Source organism: Perognathus longimembris, chromosome 1 (genome assembly GCF_023159225.1).
Source record: "Perognathus longimembris pacificus isolate PPM17 chromosome 1, ASM2315922v1, whole genome shotgun sequence".
Classification (NCBI taxonomy): Eukaryota; Metazoa; Chordata; class Mammalia; order Rodentia; family Heteromyidae; genus Perognathus; species Perognathus longimembris.
In genome coordinates, this window is record NC_063161.1 from 8,850,876 (window position 1) to 8,865,312 (window position 14,437).

Genomic DNA, 14,437 nt, shown 5'->3' on the forward strand with positions numbered 1-14,437 from the left:
GGGCAAGAAAGTCCATGAGACTCATATTTCCAATTAACCAACCAGAAAACTGGAAGTGACACTGTGGTTCAAAGTGGTAGAGTGATAAACTCAAGCAAAAAGAGCTCAGGGATACCCAGGCCCCTAATTCAAGCCCCACAACCACCACCACCAACAACAAAATTTTAATTAGACCCTTCAAAAACATTCTGACCAATAATACTACAAAGCAAAACTCATGGAAATGTTGTTTAGCTTATTTTAGCACATTATTTTCATCGTGTCCCTTAAATGTCAAATGGCCGTAAATTTCTGGATTTAGAATAACATTCCTTATTTAGTTAACCCCTCAGGAAACAGAAACAGACATATTGTTCTTAATACTATTTTTTTATTATGATCTGATATGTGAGCTTCATAATCACACCTATAATACCAGCACTTGTTAGGCTGAGATAGGAGGATGTCAAGTTCTAAGCCAACCTAGGCTACATAGCATAGCAAGACCCTATCTCAAACAGCTTGAAATTATGTACTTCATTTTTCAAGGAATATTAAAAGAAGCAATAGAGACGAATACTTGTTTTGTAAAATTATTAATGAATACTTTTGTATCCACAAAATGTATGACTTATTTTGTTTTTGCAATAGTAGAGATTGAATCTGCTCAGGGCCCTCCACTTGCTAGGCAGGCTTTCTTCCACTTGAACCACTTCTTGGTTATTTTTGAGGCAAGGTATTGCTTTATATGCTCAGGACAGCCTACACTGCACTCCTTCTGTTGGTGCATCATTGGATAGAGTCTGGTAAACTTTATGCTTGGGCAGACCTCAAACCATGAGCCTCTAATCTCTGCCTCCTAAGTAGCTGGGATTACAGACTTGAGGAACCATACGCAGCTATAATTACACCTAGTGTTAGTTCTGTAAATGGAAGCAATGAGATTTTTAAGGACTTAAAACATAGAGCAGGGGCTGGGAATATGGCCTAGTGGCAAGAGTGCCTGCCTCGTATACATGAGGCCCTGGGTTCAATTCCCCAGCACCACATATACAGAAAATGGCCAGAAGTGGCGCTGTGGCTCAAGTAGCAGAGTGCTAGCCTTGAGCAAAAAGAAGCCAGGGACAGTGCTCAGGCCCTGAGTCCAAGCCACAGGACTGGCCAAAAAAAAAACAACAAAAAAAAACATAGAGCAAAGGATCCATACAATTTTTCTGGAAGGACCAAATAGTAACTGTTTGGAGCTTTGCAGGCTAGTCTGTCTCTTCAAATTCTGCTGCCATAGCATTAAAACAGCTATAGAAATTTACCTCAAAGAATGAGTGTGGCTGTGTTCAAAACTTTATTTATAGACAATGAAATTTGAACTTCATGTAATTTGTATATGTTATTAAGTATTATTACTTTGGGCTTTTTCCCCCAGCTATTCAGCAATGCCAAGGCCAAGCATAGCTTTCAAGTTATATGAAAATTTTTCGGACCATGAGCCATAGTTTGCTAACCCCTGAGAGATACAAGGCCTGGCTAATTTTTTTTTTTTTTAGCATAAGTTAGGTTTTCCCAATATATGCCTGATGACAGGCACATAGTTTTAAGCAAGCTTTTTGTTTTGTTTCATTTTTTTGTACCAGTCCTGAGGCTTTGAATGCAAGTCCTGAGTGCCGTCCCTGGTCAAGGCTACAGCTCCACTTCTAGATTTTTTCATGAAGTTTCCTTCTCAGATGCTTCAAACCAGGATCCTCAGATCCCAGCCTCTTAGTAGCTAGGATTACATGTGTGAGCCACCAGCACCTGGCTACTTTTGAGCAGTTTCCATAGTCCATCTTGAATCCCTGTTAGAATGAAACCCCTGATTTTCATTCCCTACCCCCCAGAAAATATGTATATTCCCCTTTCTCTACTCTTCTCCTACATAACACCAGATCTGAACTGTTTTCAATTCACATATGCCATGTGTTATATCTTGTAACTGTTCATATATTCTTTTTCATAAATCATTATTTTGAGCCTTTTTTCTCCCATGATTTTTTTCCCCATATTTAAATATTGAGCTTAGACTTTTTCTACTTCAGAGGTAATCCTTTGTGCTTCATTGACCTGTATGTATTGGGTTTAATAGGGGTGAGGTTGGAGGGGGATTGCTTAGTTTTTTGGTTTTGATATATTAGAGTTTGAACTCAAGGTTTTATATTTGAGAGGCAAGCATTCTGCTACTTCAGCCACATCCTTAGCAAGCCCTTTCTGCTTTCGTTTTTCAGATACAGTGCCTTGCTTTTGTCCACAGTGGCCTCAGAGTGGCCCATATATGACCTTCCTATCTATCTCTGCATCTCAAGGGGCTAGAATTACAGACATGCACTACTATTCCCAGCATGTATTGTTCTATGTTGTTACATATTACTGTAACTGGAGCATATTTGTCCATAAACAACATTTGGGGGGGGGGGAAGCATAATGTAGTATAATTATAGGAAAACATAATTGAAGATATTTCCCAAAATGCAGAGATTTTGACACCAAGATTTTGAAAAATAGAAGGGGTAAGACACAAGTGAGTTTCTAGCCTGTATTCTCTAGAAATTGGAGTCTAAAGCAAAATCTTGCCTGCTAATACTTTTATCAGTGAGAAAGATCTCAGGGAAGCAAGGAGAAAAGTGAATCAAGACCAAAAGCTGTACAAGCTTTGTACCAGCCATAGCTTATTCCTTGGCTTTGATAGACATTTTCAGGGAAAACAAGGATCCTTCTCTGGGTGCCCTAACAGGTGTTCTGTTTCCTCCCACCTCCTGCTCCTCTTTCTGTTGGTCAGTTCACATACAGCAAACTCACCTTGGCCCTTGCCTTTCTCTGCTCATCCTTTGCAGTTACATGCGCCAGTCTCCACTGAGCTGTGTGTTTGGGTACCTAAATCTCTGCTTGTCCAACAAGTTTAACTTCAATGCTGTGGGCAATTTGGAACCTCTGCTTTTCAGTGGTATTAAAAGAGATTTACTCCCAAGAGAACTAACAGAATAAAGCACTACAGTTTTCATCATAAACCCTTCTGTACTGTTTGACTTGCTATTCTGAACATGTATATAAATTGATGAAAAAGTAAAATTTGAGAAGGAAAAAATGAATCACTAAGCACAACTTAGGGGGAAAATAATCAAAGATCTTTTAAAATACATTTGGCATTGGACCACTAGAATTGGTCCATTCTGCTTCCTAGCCCTTTCTTTCCTGACTCAGTTAAACAGTTCCCTGAATTCATATGCCTTTTCTTTCTTGTGCCTGGTTATTCATCCTTGCTGCTATAAGCAGGCAGGTTCTACTGATTCTCTCTTTGGATGGCCTTCACCACAAGGCCTCTGGTTCTCTCTCCCTGCTATCATTAATATCTTCACTATGAGCCCTTTCATAATTTTTAGCATTCTTCAACTGGCTTCCTTGTCTTTTCTTCCTCAGGTCACTTGTGTTTCCACATGCTGGGTTTTGTCTCCCTGTATTTTCATGATCATTTTGATTGTAATTTTTAAAAAATAACAAAAGTCTGTTCTTTATGCCATAGGATTGTAACATATTTTTTAATTCCTTTAATAGATACTTATTGAGGATTAGGGATATAGCAACTGGTAAATGAGCTTGTCTAGCAAGTGAGAAGCCCTTTGTTCAATCCACAGTACCACCCCTTCAAAAAAAATTGAGAATTAGACCCAGACATTTACCTGACCTTAAGGAGTTAATATTCGGTAAAAAGCACCAGGTATGTTAATAAGTACACAAATAAGTAATTATAGTAGATAGAGTACAAGTGGGACAATAGAGTTAAATATGAGGGGGGATAAGAGAAAAAAAAAACTCCCTTATTTTGGTGAATCAGAAGCCTAGAGAGGCCTAGAGGTTGAACTACATGAACTACATATTAAAGGTATGTGCAAATTAGCCAACTGAGTAGAAAGCAGAAAGAAGAGGTTTAAGGTGGGTGCTGATGGCTCCTGCTTGTAATCATAGCTGCTCAAGAAGGATGAGATCTGAGGATTGGTGCTCAAAGCCAGTCTGGACAGAAAAGTTCATGAGATTCTTTATTATCCCCAGTTAACCAACAAAAAGCTACAAGTGGAGATGTGGCTGAAGTAGTAGAATGCCTCCTTGAGCAAAAAAGCTAAGCAAGAGCATGAGGCCCTGAGCTTAAGTCCAGTTATCAGCACTGAAAAAAAAAAAAAAGAATAGAAGTGTAAAAGAAACTGAACGTTAACAGCCACACAAAGGGTCTTTTCAAGAGTTAAGACCAATTAGAGTACCAGTTCTGCCTGTGCCAAGCTGTTTTTGTCACTTGGGTGGAGTATTGTACTAACCTTCTAATGGTCCTACTGCCTTTCACCTTTGCTGAGTGAGCTATTTAAAACCTAAAAGTCTGAGCCTGCCATTTGTCTGCTCAAAGCTCTATTGCATTATAATGGGCAAAACACCTGCCTTTGGCTGTAAGCTTTACTGGCTTTCTCCAGGATACTACTCTGTCTCCACTGCCAGTCACCCTCCTCACTTCCTCTCCTGCATTCTTACTCACTCCAGTGAGGGCAAGGCCTCCATGTTTCTAGTTCTTAGCAAGAGTCGATCATGTCTTGGCTTTGGGGCTTTTCTACTGGGGTTCTTTTTTGTATAGAGTGAGCTCCTATCTAGATATACATGTGGTTTGCTGCCAAAGGTTGTGTGTATCTTGAAGACAGGCTTTTGCAGTATTATTATTGTTTAATCTTTTTTCCCCCTAAGGCTTGTTTGTTTTATGGGTTTTGGGTTTTTGTTTGTTTGTTTGTTTGTTTTTGTCCACCATGGGGCTTGAACTCCAGGCCTAGATGTTGTCCCTGAGGTCCTTTTTGCTCAAGGCTAGCACTCTACCACTTTGTGCCACAGCACAACTTCCCGTTTTCTGATGGTTAATTGGAGATAAGAGTCTCATAGATTTTCCTGCCAGGCTGGCTTTGAACCATGATCCTTAGATCTCAGCCTCCTGAGTAGCTAGGATTACAGGCATAAACCACCAGCACCTGGCTTCCATGGGTTATAATATAACATTCTTATTCCCTTATACCAGCTTCTTTCTTTCTTTTTTTGGTGTCAGTACTGGGGCCTGAACACTCTCCCTTAACTTTTCACTCAAGGCTGGTAGTCCTCTACCACTTGAACCATACCTTCCTTTCTGGCTTTTTGGTGGTTAATTAAAAGAGTCTTTCAGGTTTGTTTGCCCAGCCAGCTCTGAACTATGATCCTCAGATAAGATCTGGTGTGGCTCTTCTTACCTTTCCAAAATAACAGGTAGCTGCTGCTCTTTTCCTCTAGCCATAGACAATTAAGCCTGCTCTGGTAGCAGATCTGAATTATATATAGGCTTTTGCTTAATAACTATGCTACTAAATCCAAAACTTATATAATGTATAAATATAAAAATAAATAAAATAATATAATTTGTAAAACACTTGAAAGTACAAATATTTTATTTTTATTCTAGAGAAAGAATTTCTATTCCCCCTAACCTCATGAAGATTGACTAGGGACCTTGTCAGTGGTGAGAAGCTGGTGAGAGTAGGCTCTGCCAGAATAATGCACATGTGAATGTGGAAAACTTTCAGGATTTGCAGCTTTGTTGATAAGAAACAGCACAGGAATAGATATGTATACAAGTGGAAGGAATTAGGATGAAGTTTAAAAAAAAAACAAATGAGAAGAGATGAATAAAAATACCTCTCTTACACAGACTTGGTTTTAGAAAAATGAAGACAGCTATATTTTGGGTCATTCTCTATGTTATCATATATGTACTGTATGTAAAGCTTTATTTTTTGCAAAATATCATCAATTAGTTATAGTGTGCCTTTCTCATCTAATAAATTTGTCCTACAAAGGCGCAGTTTTGCATTTGTCTTTGTAGCTCTCCATTTAAAGATTAGTATGCTCTAGAAGCTTAATTGTTACATGTAATTGATTTAAGAAACATTCAGAGTAATTTAGTAGGATCCAGAGACTACTTAGGGAGCAAAACAAATCAGTCAATTCTACTTGCTATCTCATATAATCTTCACAACAACCCTCTGAAATTAATAGTCCATCTAAGATGTAGTCAAGATGTAAGCTCAAGTCTGTCCTTCAAATTCATCATGTTTTCTTTAATCTTAACCTCCTGTGAAAGTTGGGGGGAAAGGGAACATTTAGACCTAAGCACTATCTGGAAGTCACTTCTAAGGTAGGTAATTGCTGTGGGCAAGAGTTTAGATTTCGCCCTTCTCAGAAACTAATTATTCATTATACCTGTTTTTCACTCCCAGCAGGCCAACATTCTTAAATTCTACTTTTAAGATGAAAGGAAATCATATGCACTCAGCACATGCACATCTTCATATACACAACCCAAGAAAGCAACATTATTTCATTCTACACTCTGTTCTCTACTCCAGCCAAACAAAGCAGGCTGCTGAAGTGATTTTCTATTTCAATATTCCTTTACTCAGAATGTTTCTTTAATACCTATTTTTAGATAGCCTGTGGGGTTCTACATTGTTCAAGATAGTCCTCACCCACCATGATGAGTCTTTTAATCTACTGGAGGAGAGAAAACATGTTTGGATGTGTTGTTTTAGGCTTTGAATGCCTTGCACCCATTAAATGATTTGTTGACATTGCCTGAACAGAAGATCCTGCAAGCCCTAAACCAGGAACAAGTTTAGAAATTTGTAAGTTCAGGAAAAGTTATTGTACCTATTCTTATAGCTCCAAGAGAAAGTTCATGATTTGTTTTCTCATGTGAAGTAGCTACTGACAAGCTAATACTGTTAAAAAAAACAAAACAAAACATTTTCATGTAAACACATAGGTGAATTCATCTATTGTTCTTTGCTTCTAGAGCGAAAACTTTGACTTTGGAATGCAGCTGCAAATTTAATAGAAGTCAGACCATTTGAGATTTTTAATAATAGTATATTTGGGGAAATATTCATACTATATAGTGAGACAGAATGAAGTCACTCTTTATCACAAGCTTATTCTTCATGTATACACATATTTGTTGTTATAACATAAAAAGTTTACAACGTTGCTATAAATGAAAAGGCATTTCTATAAAGTGTTCTTGACTTCCTAATAGAGGTATGCATTTCCCTTCTAGGAAGACAGCCTCACTTAGCCTGGTTTGCTTTTGAGCAAATTACACAGGGCCTGGGCTTCAGATGGATCATAAAAAATGTTTTTACCTGTTTCCCCATCTCCCATTGCTAATTGGTGTGTTTATTCAGTTGACTGAGCCAGTTGGGTCAAGACTGGCCCAGTGGGGGAATTCTTACTCTGTGCTGTATGCTATAGTCACAGTCCCAGCAGGCTAGGGTAGAAAACGGAGACAAAAGTCAAAGCCAGGAGTTAGAGCCTGAGACAAGTCCCCTTGGCTGTGTGAATGCTAACTTGAAAATTTTGCTTCCAGTTGTTTAGTAGGCACTACCAAAAGATTCCTGAGAGGTGATACTTATGTGTCAGAGGACACACATCCACAGACCCTTTTCTGTTCTTTCTCTAAACCTACCTGAATTTGGTTATTTTCTTTTTCACATCTGTTCAGACCTGAATTACTGTGTGTGCTCCTTATAGCTAACAGGGACAGATCAAGCACCAACCAAATAATTTGCAGGAAAAGGGGAAGAATTCTTTTTCTTCTCTCCTAGGACTCCCAAAATATCTGTGGAAAAATCATATATATCAGAAATTATATCCTGTATAACTTTTAAATGGAGAACCAGGACTGTTTCTAGATAAGCTACTGGGGCTTTGGTGGGGGGGTGTATTTTGTGTGATCAGCACAGTAATTCACTGATTAGCACTTTGATGTCCCCTTGCTGCTTAGGTGGTTTTGTCATTATCTTTGCCATTAAAAGCAGTATCATTTGTAGATTTTATTACAAAGCGGTATGGGCTTTTAGGGTATCAGGAAACCCTGGGGGGTTGGGTAGATACATTTCCTGCCTTGATCATGATGATGATGTCATGAGGATACTTATGTATGTGTCAAAACTTACTTAATTAGACATTGTAAATAAAAAGAGTTTACTTTAATGAATGACCATTATACCTCAATAGAACTATATTAAAATTCCTTTCTTATTTTAGTAACAAGAAAAATGGACTTATCCTTATGATAAGTGTTTCCATGACTGCTACTGTGTTTGAGCCATTTGTAATTCATCCTGTGTGAGTTGTTCAGTTACATCCTTCATCCCTTTCTGTCAGTGTGTGCATTTTTGTGTATCTGTCTTGAATTAGGAATTAGTGGTGCTAACTTATTTTCTTTCTTACCTATTGCTAATGTTTCAACCCTCTTGATTTTTTGTTTCATTCATTTGGTAGTAGGAAGGTTTTGAACTCAGGTCCTTGCTCTTCCTAATAAGCAGGAAGCCAGTTTGGGATAATTACTGGAGCCAGTTTTGGAGAAAGTCTCATGTTTTTGCCTGTGGTTGGCCTGGGTCAAGATCCTTCTACCTACTGCCTTTCTCACAGCTAGGATTACAAAGCACACCAACATGCCCAGCTTGTTGGTTGAGATGTGATCTTGTCTCTCTCATCTTTTTTTATTAGCAGGATTACAGGTATATGTCAACTCATCTAGCCTCTTTTTTCCATCTTAGAAAATATATCTAAACCTGTCATTTTTCTTTCCCTATTTTTTAGGTTTCTGGTCTTGAAAACTTCACATATCCCAGTTGTCCTCTTATTTTCTTGGATTTTATATTTTTTAGTTATACTGGATTTTATTCCTTCTGGGATTTTCTGGTATGGTGGTTGAACTGAGGTGCTAATTTTATTTATTGCTGGCACGTAGATAACTTTTGTAAATACTGTAAGATAAATACTTTTTTGTCCGTTGTGGGGCTTGAATTTGGGGCCTGAGCTCTTTTGCTCAAGGCTAGTGCTCTACCACTTTGAGCCACAGCTCCACTCTGGTTTTTGAGTGGAGCTAAGCATCTCACTGGGACCTTTCTGCCTGGGCTGGCTCCAAACCATGATCCTCAGATCTCAGCCTCTTGAGTAGCTATGATTATAGGCATGAACCACCAGCACCTGGCTCTTCTGTTTTTTTCTGTATAAATTTTTATCTGTTTTTAGATTGTACTCTTGATAACGTTGTATATGATCTTACTGTTTATAGTTTTAATAGGTGATAGATCATACCCCATTTTCAAGCCAGCTTCCTTCCTTCTCCTCCCCCTAAACTTTCTTGGTAGTTCTCTCTGTACAAATTAGGAAAATGTTTCATCTACCTCCTCTCCCAGACATTCCGTCTGGCTGGGAAAGACATTAGGGATATATTTATTTGGAGGACGAATAGCAGTTCTATTTTACATTACTTTGTGGTTTACATTAGACATTTGATGCCTTAATATATACAGTATGTGTATGTATCTTTCTTGGATTCTTTTCTGTTTCATATATTTGTCCTGAAACTAGTAGTAGAGTCTGTTTTGATAGAATCTGTTCTTTTGTTCTTCTCTTTGAAAATTATTTTAGCTATTCTATTGTAATTCCATATACATTTTAATAACCATTTGTCAGTTCAAGCAAAAAATGCTTGTGAGGTTGTGATGGGTCTCTGGGAGTGCTAGCCATCTTAAGAATATTGAGTACTTTGATCCACAATTGTGTTATCTTTTTCATTTATAACAGCCTTTATAAATTTGTTTCATTTTACACAGAATGCACATTGTAATAATGGTTAAAACCACCTCTAAAAAAAAATAATAGCATTAGTTGGAAGCCAAGTGACTCGTGCCTATAAATCCTAGCTACTCGTGAAGCTGAGATCTAAATATTGTGGTTCGAAGCCATCGCCATCCAGGCTCAGGAAATCATGATACTCTCGTCTCCAATTAACTACCAAAAAGCACTAAGTAGAGCAGTGACTCAAGTGGTAGAATGCTAGAAAGCTAAGGGACAGATTTTTTTTTTTTCCTTTATACTGTGATGCTTGAAACCTAAAAATCATCTTTGTTTTCTTTTTCTTTTTTTTTTTTTTGCCAGTCCTGGGGCCTCAGCACTATCCCTGAGCTTCTTTTGCTCAAGGTTAACATTCTACTACTTGGGCCACAGCACCACTTCCAGTGTTTCATGCATGCTAGGCAAATACTCTACCACTAAGCCACATTCCCAGCCCCTAAAAATTAATTTTTAATAATAATCTTCTGAAGTCTGCAGTCCATATTGTCTTGTTTTGAGGCCTTTTAGTGACAGTCTACCAGTTGCTATGAATTGTAATTTTTGGAATTTGTTTCTCTTTGGTTTCCTCTTTAAGAATCACTAAAGAATTAGACCCCACTTGCAGCTTATTTTGGAAGAGAAATCTCCACCACCCCAATGTTGAGATTGAACCAAGATTTCTACCAGACAAATGCACTGTCACTTAAGGCAAACTTAGCTCCAAGTATTTTTTTTTTCTTTTCAACTTGGCTTAAAGGATTTTTTTTAATGCAAGTTTGAACTTAAGGCCTTATACTTGCTTACTTGGCTGGCATTGTACCATTTGAACCACACCTCCAACCTTGCTTTTTGTTTATTTTGGAAATGGAGGCTTGTGGATTTATGTGTACAGGCTGGCATAAAAAAACTGCCATCCTTCAGATCTCAGCCTTCTAAGTAGTTAGGATTACAAGCATATACTGCTATGGAAATTTTTTACTTATGGCATCTGATCAAATTTAATGTAGTTATGGAAGTTCTGATAACCACAAATAGGCACAAGTTGGAATGTGCCTGTGTGTCTACTTAAGCACATCTGCACAGGTATGTATAATAATTTTTCCCCAACCTGAAGCAGTAAGTATTCGGAGACTTTTGTATATTCGCCTTTAGAGTAATTTATAATTAGAATTTAAATAAAGTTACTCTCTGTTTCTCTCTCACTTTTTCTAGGGTAACCAGGAGCCAACAACAACTCCTGACGCAATGGTTCAGCCTTTTACTACCATCCCTTTTCCACCACCTCCACAGAATGGAATTCCCACAGAATATGGAGTGCCACACACTCAGGACTATGCCGGCCAGACCAGTGAGCATAACCTAACACTCTACGGGAGCACACAAGCCCACGGAGAACAGAGCAGCAACTCACCCAGCACACAAAATGGATCTCTCACGGTAGGTGACTTAGGAGGTGGATGTAAAAGGATGCCACCCTAAAGTCATCACTAAAATGAATTAAACCCCCTTGAATTAATCTAACGCTTATATTCAATTTCATAGCCTACATGCATACTCCAGGCATTGTGATCAGAATATAGGGAGCTTGAATCCAACCTCCTAGTCGTTGCCCAAGAGTTTTCAGTAAGAAAGTGATAGATGATATATACAAGTTAAATACGTTATATATGTTAATGAAAGTAAAGTTAGGGTATCTGCTCTTTTCTGCCTCTCCAAGAACCTCCACAGGGCAAAAAAATCCCACAACTTCTCTATCTCACAAGGAGCATTCTCTTCCCTCCTTGCTTCAAAATTCTTCTTGTTCTACTTTTGTGCCCTCTCAGTTTTTCTTCACAGCACTGGATATTTTGCTGGTTCCTTCTCTGTTCAACTGTTAAGTGTTGGCAGTGCTCCAAGATTGGGTCATGGAACCCCTTTTCCTGTTTTATGTGTTCTCTCTCTGTAATTATATCGCCTAATGTTGCTCAAGCAACACCTAAGAACATAGATGTTCCTCTGTCCGTCCCCCCTCCCTTCCTCCTTTCCATCCACCAGTCAGTACTGAGGCTTGAACTAAAGGTCTGGATGCTGTCTCTTAGCTCCCCACCCCCCCGCCTCAAGGCTAGCACTCTACCACTTCTGGCTTTTTGCTGGTTAATTGGAGATAAAAGTCTCATGGACTTCCTTGCCTAGACTGGCTTTAAAATGGCTACTCAGGTCTCAGCCTCATAGGTATCTAGGATAACCTGGCAAGTCTTTCTTAATGTTCTTCATCTCTACCTCTAATTCTTTTTTTTTTTTTTTTTTTTTTTTTTTTGGCCAGTCCTGAGGCTTGGACTCAAGGCCTGAGCACTGTCCCTGGCTTCTTTTTGCTCAAGGCTAGCACTCTGCCACTTGAGCCACAGCGCCACTTCTGGCCATTTTCTGTATATGTGGTGCTGAGGAATTGAACCCAGGGCCTCATGTATACGAGGCAAGCACTCTTGCCACTAGGCCATATCCCCAGCCCCTCTACCTCTAATTCTTTAACAAGTCTTGGCAACTGAAGTTCCAAAACATTGTACTACTTCACCTTCTTCTCTTCATCTTACCTCAGGTGGGATAGCTTAGCTCTGTACCAGATTGCTTGGGGTCTAACACCAGTGTGGCCCCTCCTTACTGGTAAGACAATTCTTTAATCTCTCTGTGCCATGGTTTGAGAAGGTAAATGAAGGTAACAGTACCTACCACAAGAGACTGTTTGGAGATTTTGATTCAGGTACTGTGTATATCATCATCGTCATCACTCTAGTCCAGACTGTATCATATCTTCCCTATGTTACTCCACAGGACAGCTAAGATAGGTTTTGTTTTTTAATCATGCTATTTTCCTGCTTCATTCTAATGGTTTTCATACTTGGTTTTCTAGTCCCTAGTCCTACCCCACCCCTTTGACCTCACCTCTTACTACTTACTTGATAAAGTGAAAGAAAATGTTCTAAGTTGTATAGATATGTGCCACATTTCATTCTGTAAATCGTACTGTCTGTGGAATTTTGTTCCAAGAATAAAAAGATTCTGTACTCTCAGAAGAGCTATCTCTAGTTTTTAGATTTAATGTTTGCTTTTCTATTTCAGGTTATTCGAAGAAAGCTTTATTCAAATTAAGGAACTTGATCATATTTACTTCCAGATAGAGATTTATCTTTATGACAGAGGTTTTCTCTTGTTAGATATTTAGCTCCTTCCCAAGAAATACTTTTCTTTCTTGAAAACTTATTTTTTCCCACTGGTGATAAATTATTTTAAGAACATAATTTTATACTTATTAATAGGCTGTAACAATGTGTTTGCAGTCTAATCATGACAAGTTAACAGATGAGGCATTCCATGTCATTGGTTTTGGCATCACAAATGTATAATATGTGGTAGGCACTATTTCCAAATGATTTTCAAACTATCCTGGCGATTTCAACTAAAGAAATGAGAAAGAAGTATAAATTATGTATCTGAGTCTTTCCAAGGTATTTTGACTACTAAATCTAATTCTGTACTAGATATTAGCTGTCATATTTCCTATTTTTTTATTTTTGTTGCCTATTTTTTGTTAATTTTGGTTGTTTGGTTGTTTGGTTGGTTCCTAGGAGTCTTATCTAAAAGTTTACAGTTTTGTTGGTACAAAAGTATTCATAATAATATATAATTCTTTTGATTTTTTGTAGCCTTATAGTAATATCCCATGATTTATTTTTTTTTATTTTTTATTTTTTTTGCCAGTCCTGGGCCTTGGACTCAGGGCCTGAGCACTGTCCCTGGCTTCTTCCTGCTCAAGGCTAGCTAGCACTCTGCCACTTGAGCCACAGCGCCGCTTCTGGCCGTTTTCTGTATATGTGGTGCTGGGGAATCGAACCTAGGGCCTCGTGTATCCGAGGCAGGCACTCTTGCCACTAGGCCATATCCCCAGCCCCCATGATTTATTTTTGATAATTTATCTCTTCTCTCCTTTTTTAAAGTCAGTCCAACTAAGATTCATTAATTTTGCAAATCTTTCTAGAAAACCAGCTTTTGGTTTCATTGGTTGGATTTTCCCACCCTTCCTTCTCCACTTCCCCATTCGATTTTATTTTGTTGTTTTTCTGGTTCGTATTTCATTGATTTCCACTCTGATCTTTACAGTTTGTTGCCTGATGCCTCTCTGGGTTTGATTTGGTCTTATTTTCATAGCTCTTTGAATTAGAAGTTAAGATGATTGATTTTAGGTTTTCTTCATTTCTATGCTTGAAACTAAAGCTTATCCTTAATTATCCTTTTAGCTGGATCCCATAAGAGATTACAGACTATAGTTTCATTTTCATCTCATTCCTTGCTTCTTTGATCTTGAACTAATAAAAATGAGCTTTTTCAAATGTTTAAAAGATCTCCTGGGCTGGGGATATGGCCTAGTGGCAAGAGCGTTTGCCTTGTATACTTGAAACCCTGGGTTCGATTCCTCAGCACCACATATACAGAAAATGGCCAGAAGTGGCGCTGTGGCTCAAGTGGCAGAGTGCTAGCCTTGAGCAAAAAGAAGCCAGGGACAGCACTCAGGCCCTGAGTCCAAAAGCCCAGGACTGGCAAAACAAACAAACAAATAAATAAATAAAAGATCTTCTAAGTTTTTATTATTTATAATTAATTTCTCTTATGATTTGAAACATACTTGGCATATTTGTAGTTTTTTTTTAATGTATTAGTAGAGAGTCTAAGCCACAAGACATTCCCAACCACTTGGCCTCTTATCAGTATGAAGTCC

General features: G+C 38.3%; 1 protein-coding gene across 14 annotated transcripts in view; it reads left to right on the forward strand.

The window, feature by feature from the left end:
- Rbfox2 (RNA binding fox-1 homolog 2) overlaps positions 1 to 14,437 on the forward strand; it is a 237,560-nt gene that overhangs the window by 175,969 nt on the left and 47,154 nt on the right. For all 14 annotated transcript variants that reach the window (XM_048356139.1, XM_048356132.1, XM_048356204.1 and 11 more), the window contains one exon: positions 10,900 to 11,124. In XM_048356139.1, coding sequence (XP_048212096.1) covers positions 10,900 to 11,124 — 225 coding nt within the window. The remainder of the gene's footprint in view (positions 1 to 10,899; positions 11,125 to 14,437) is intronic.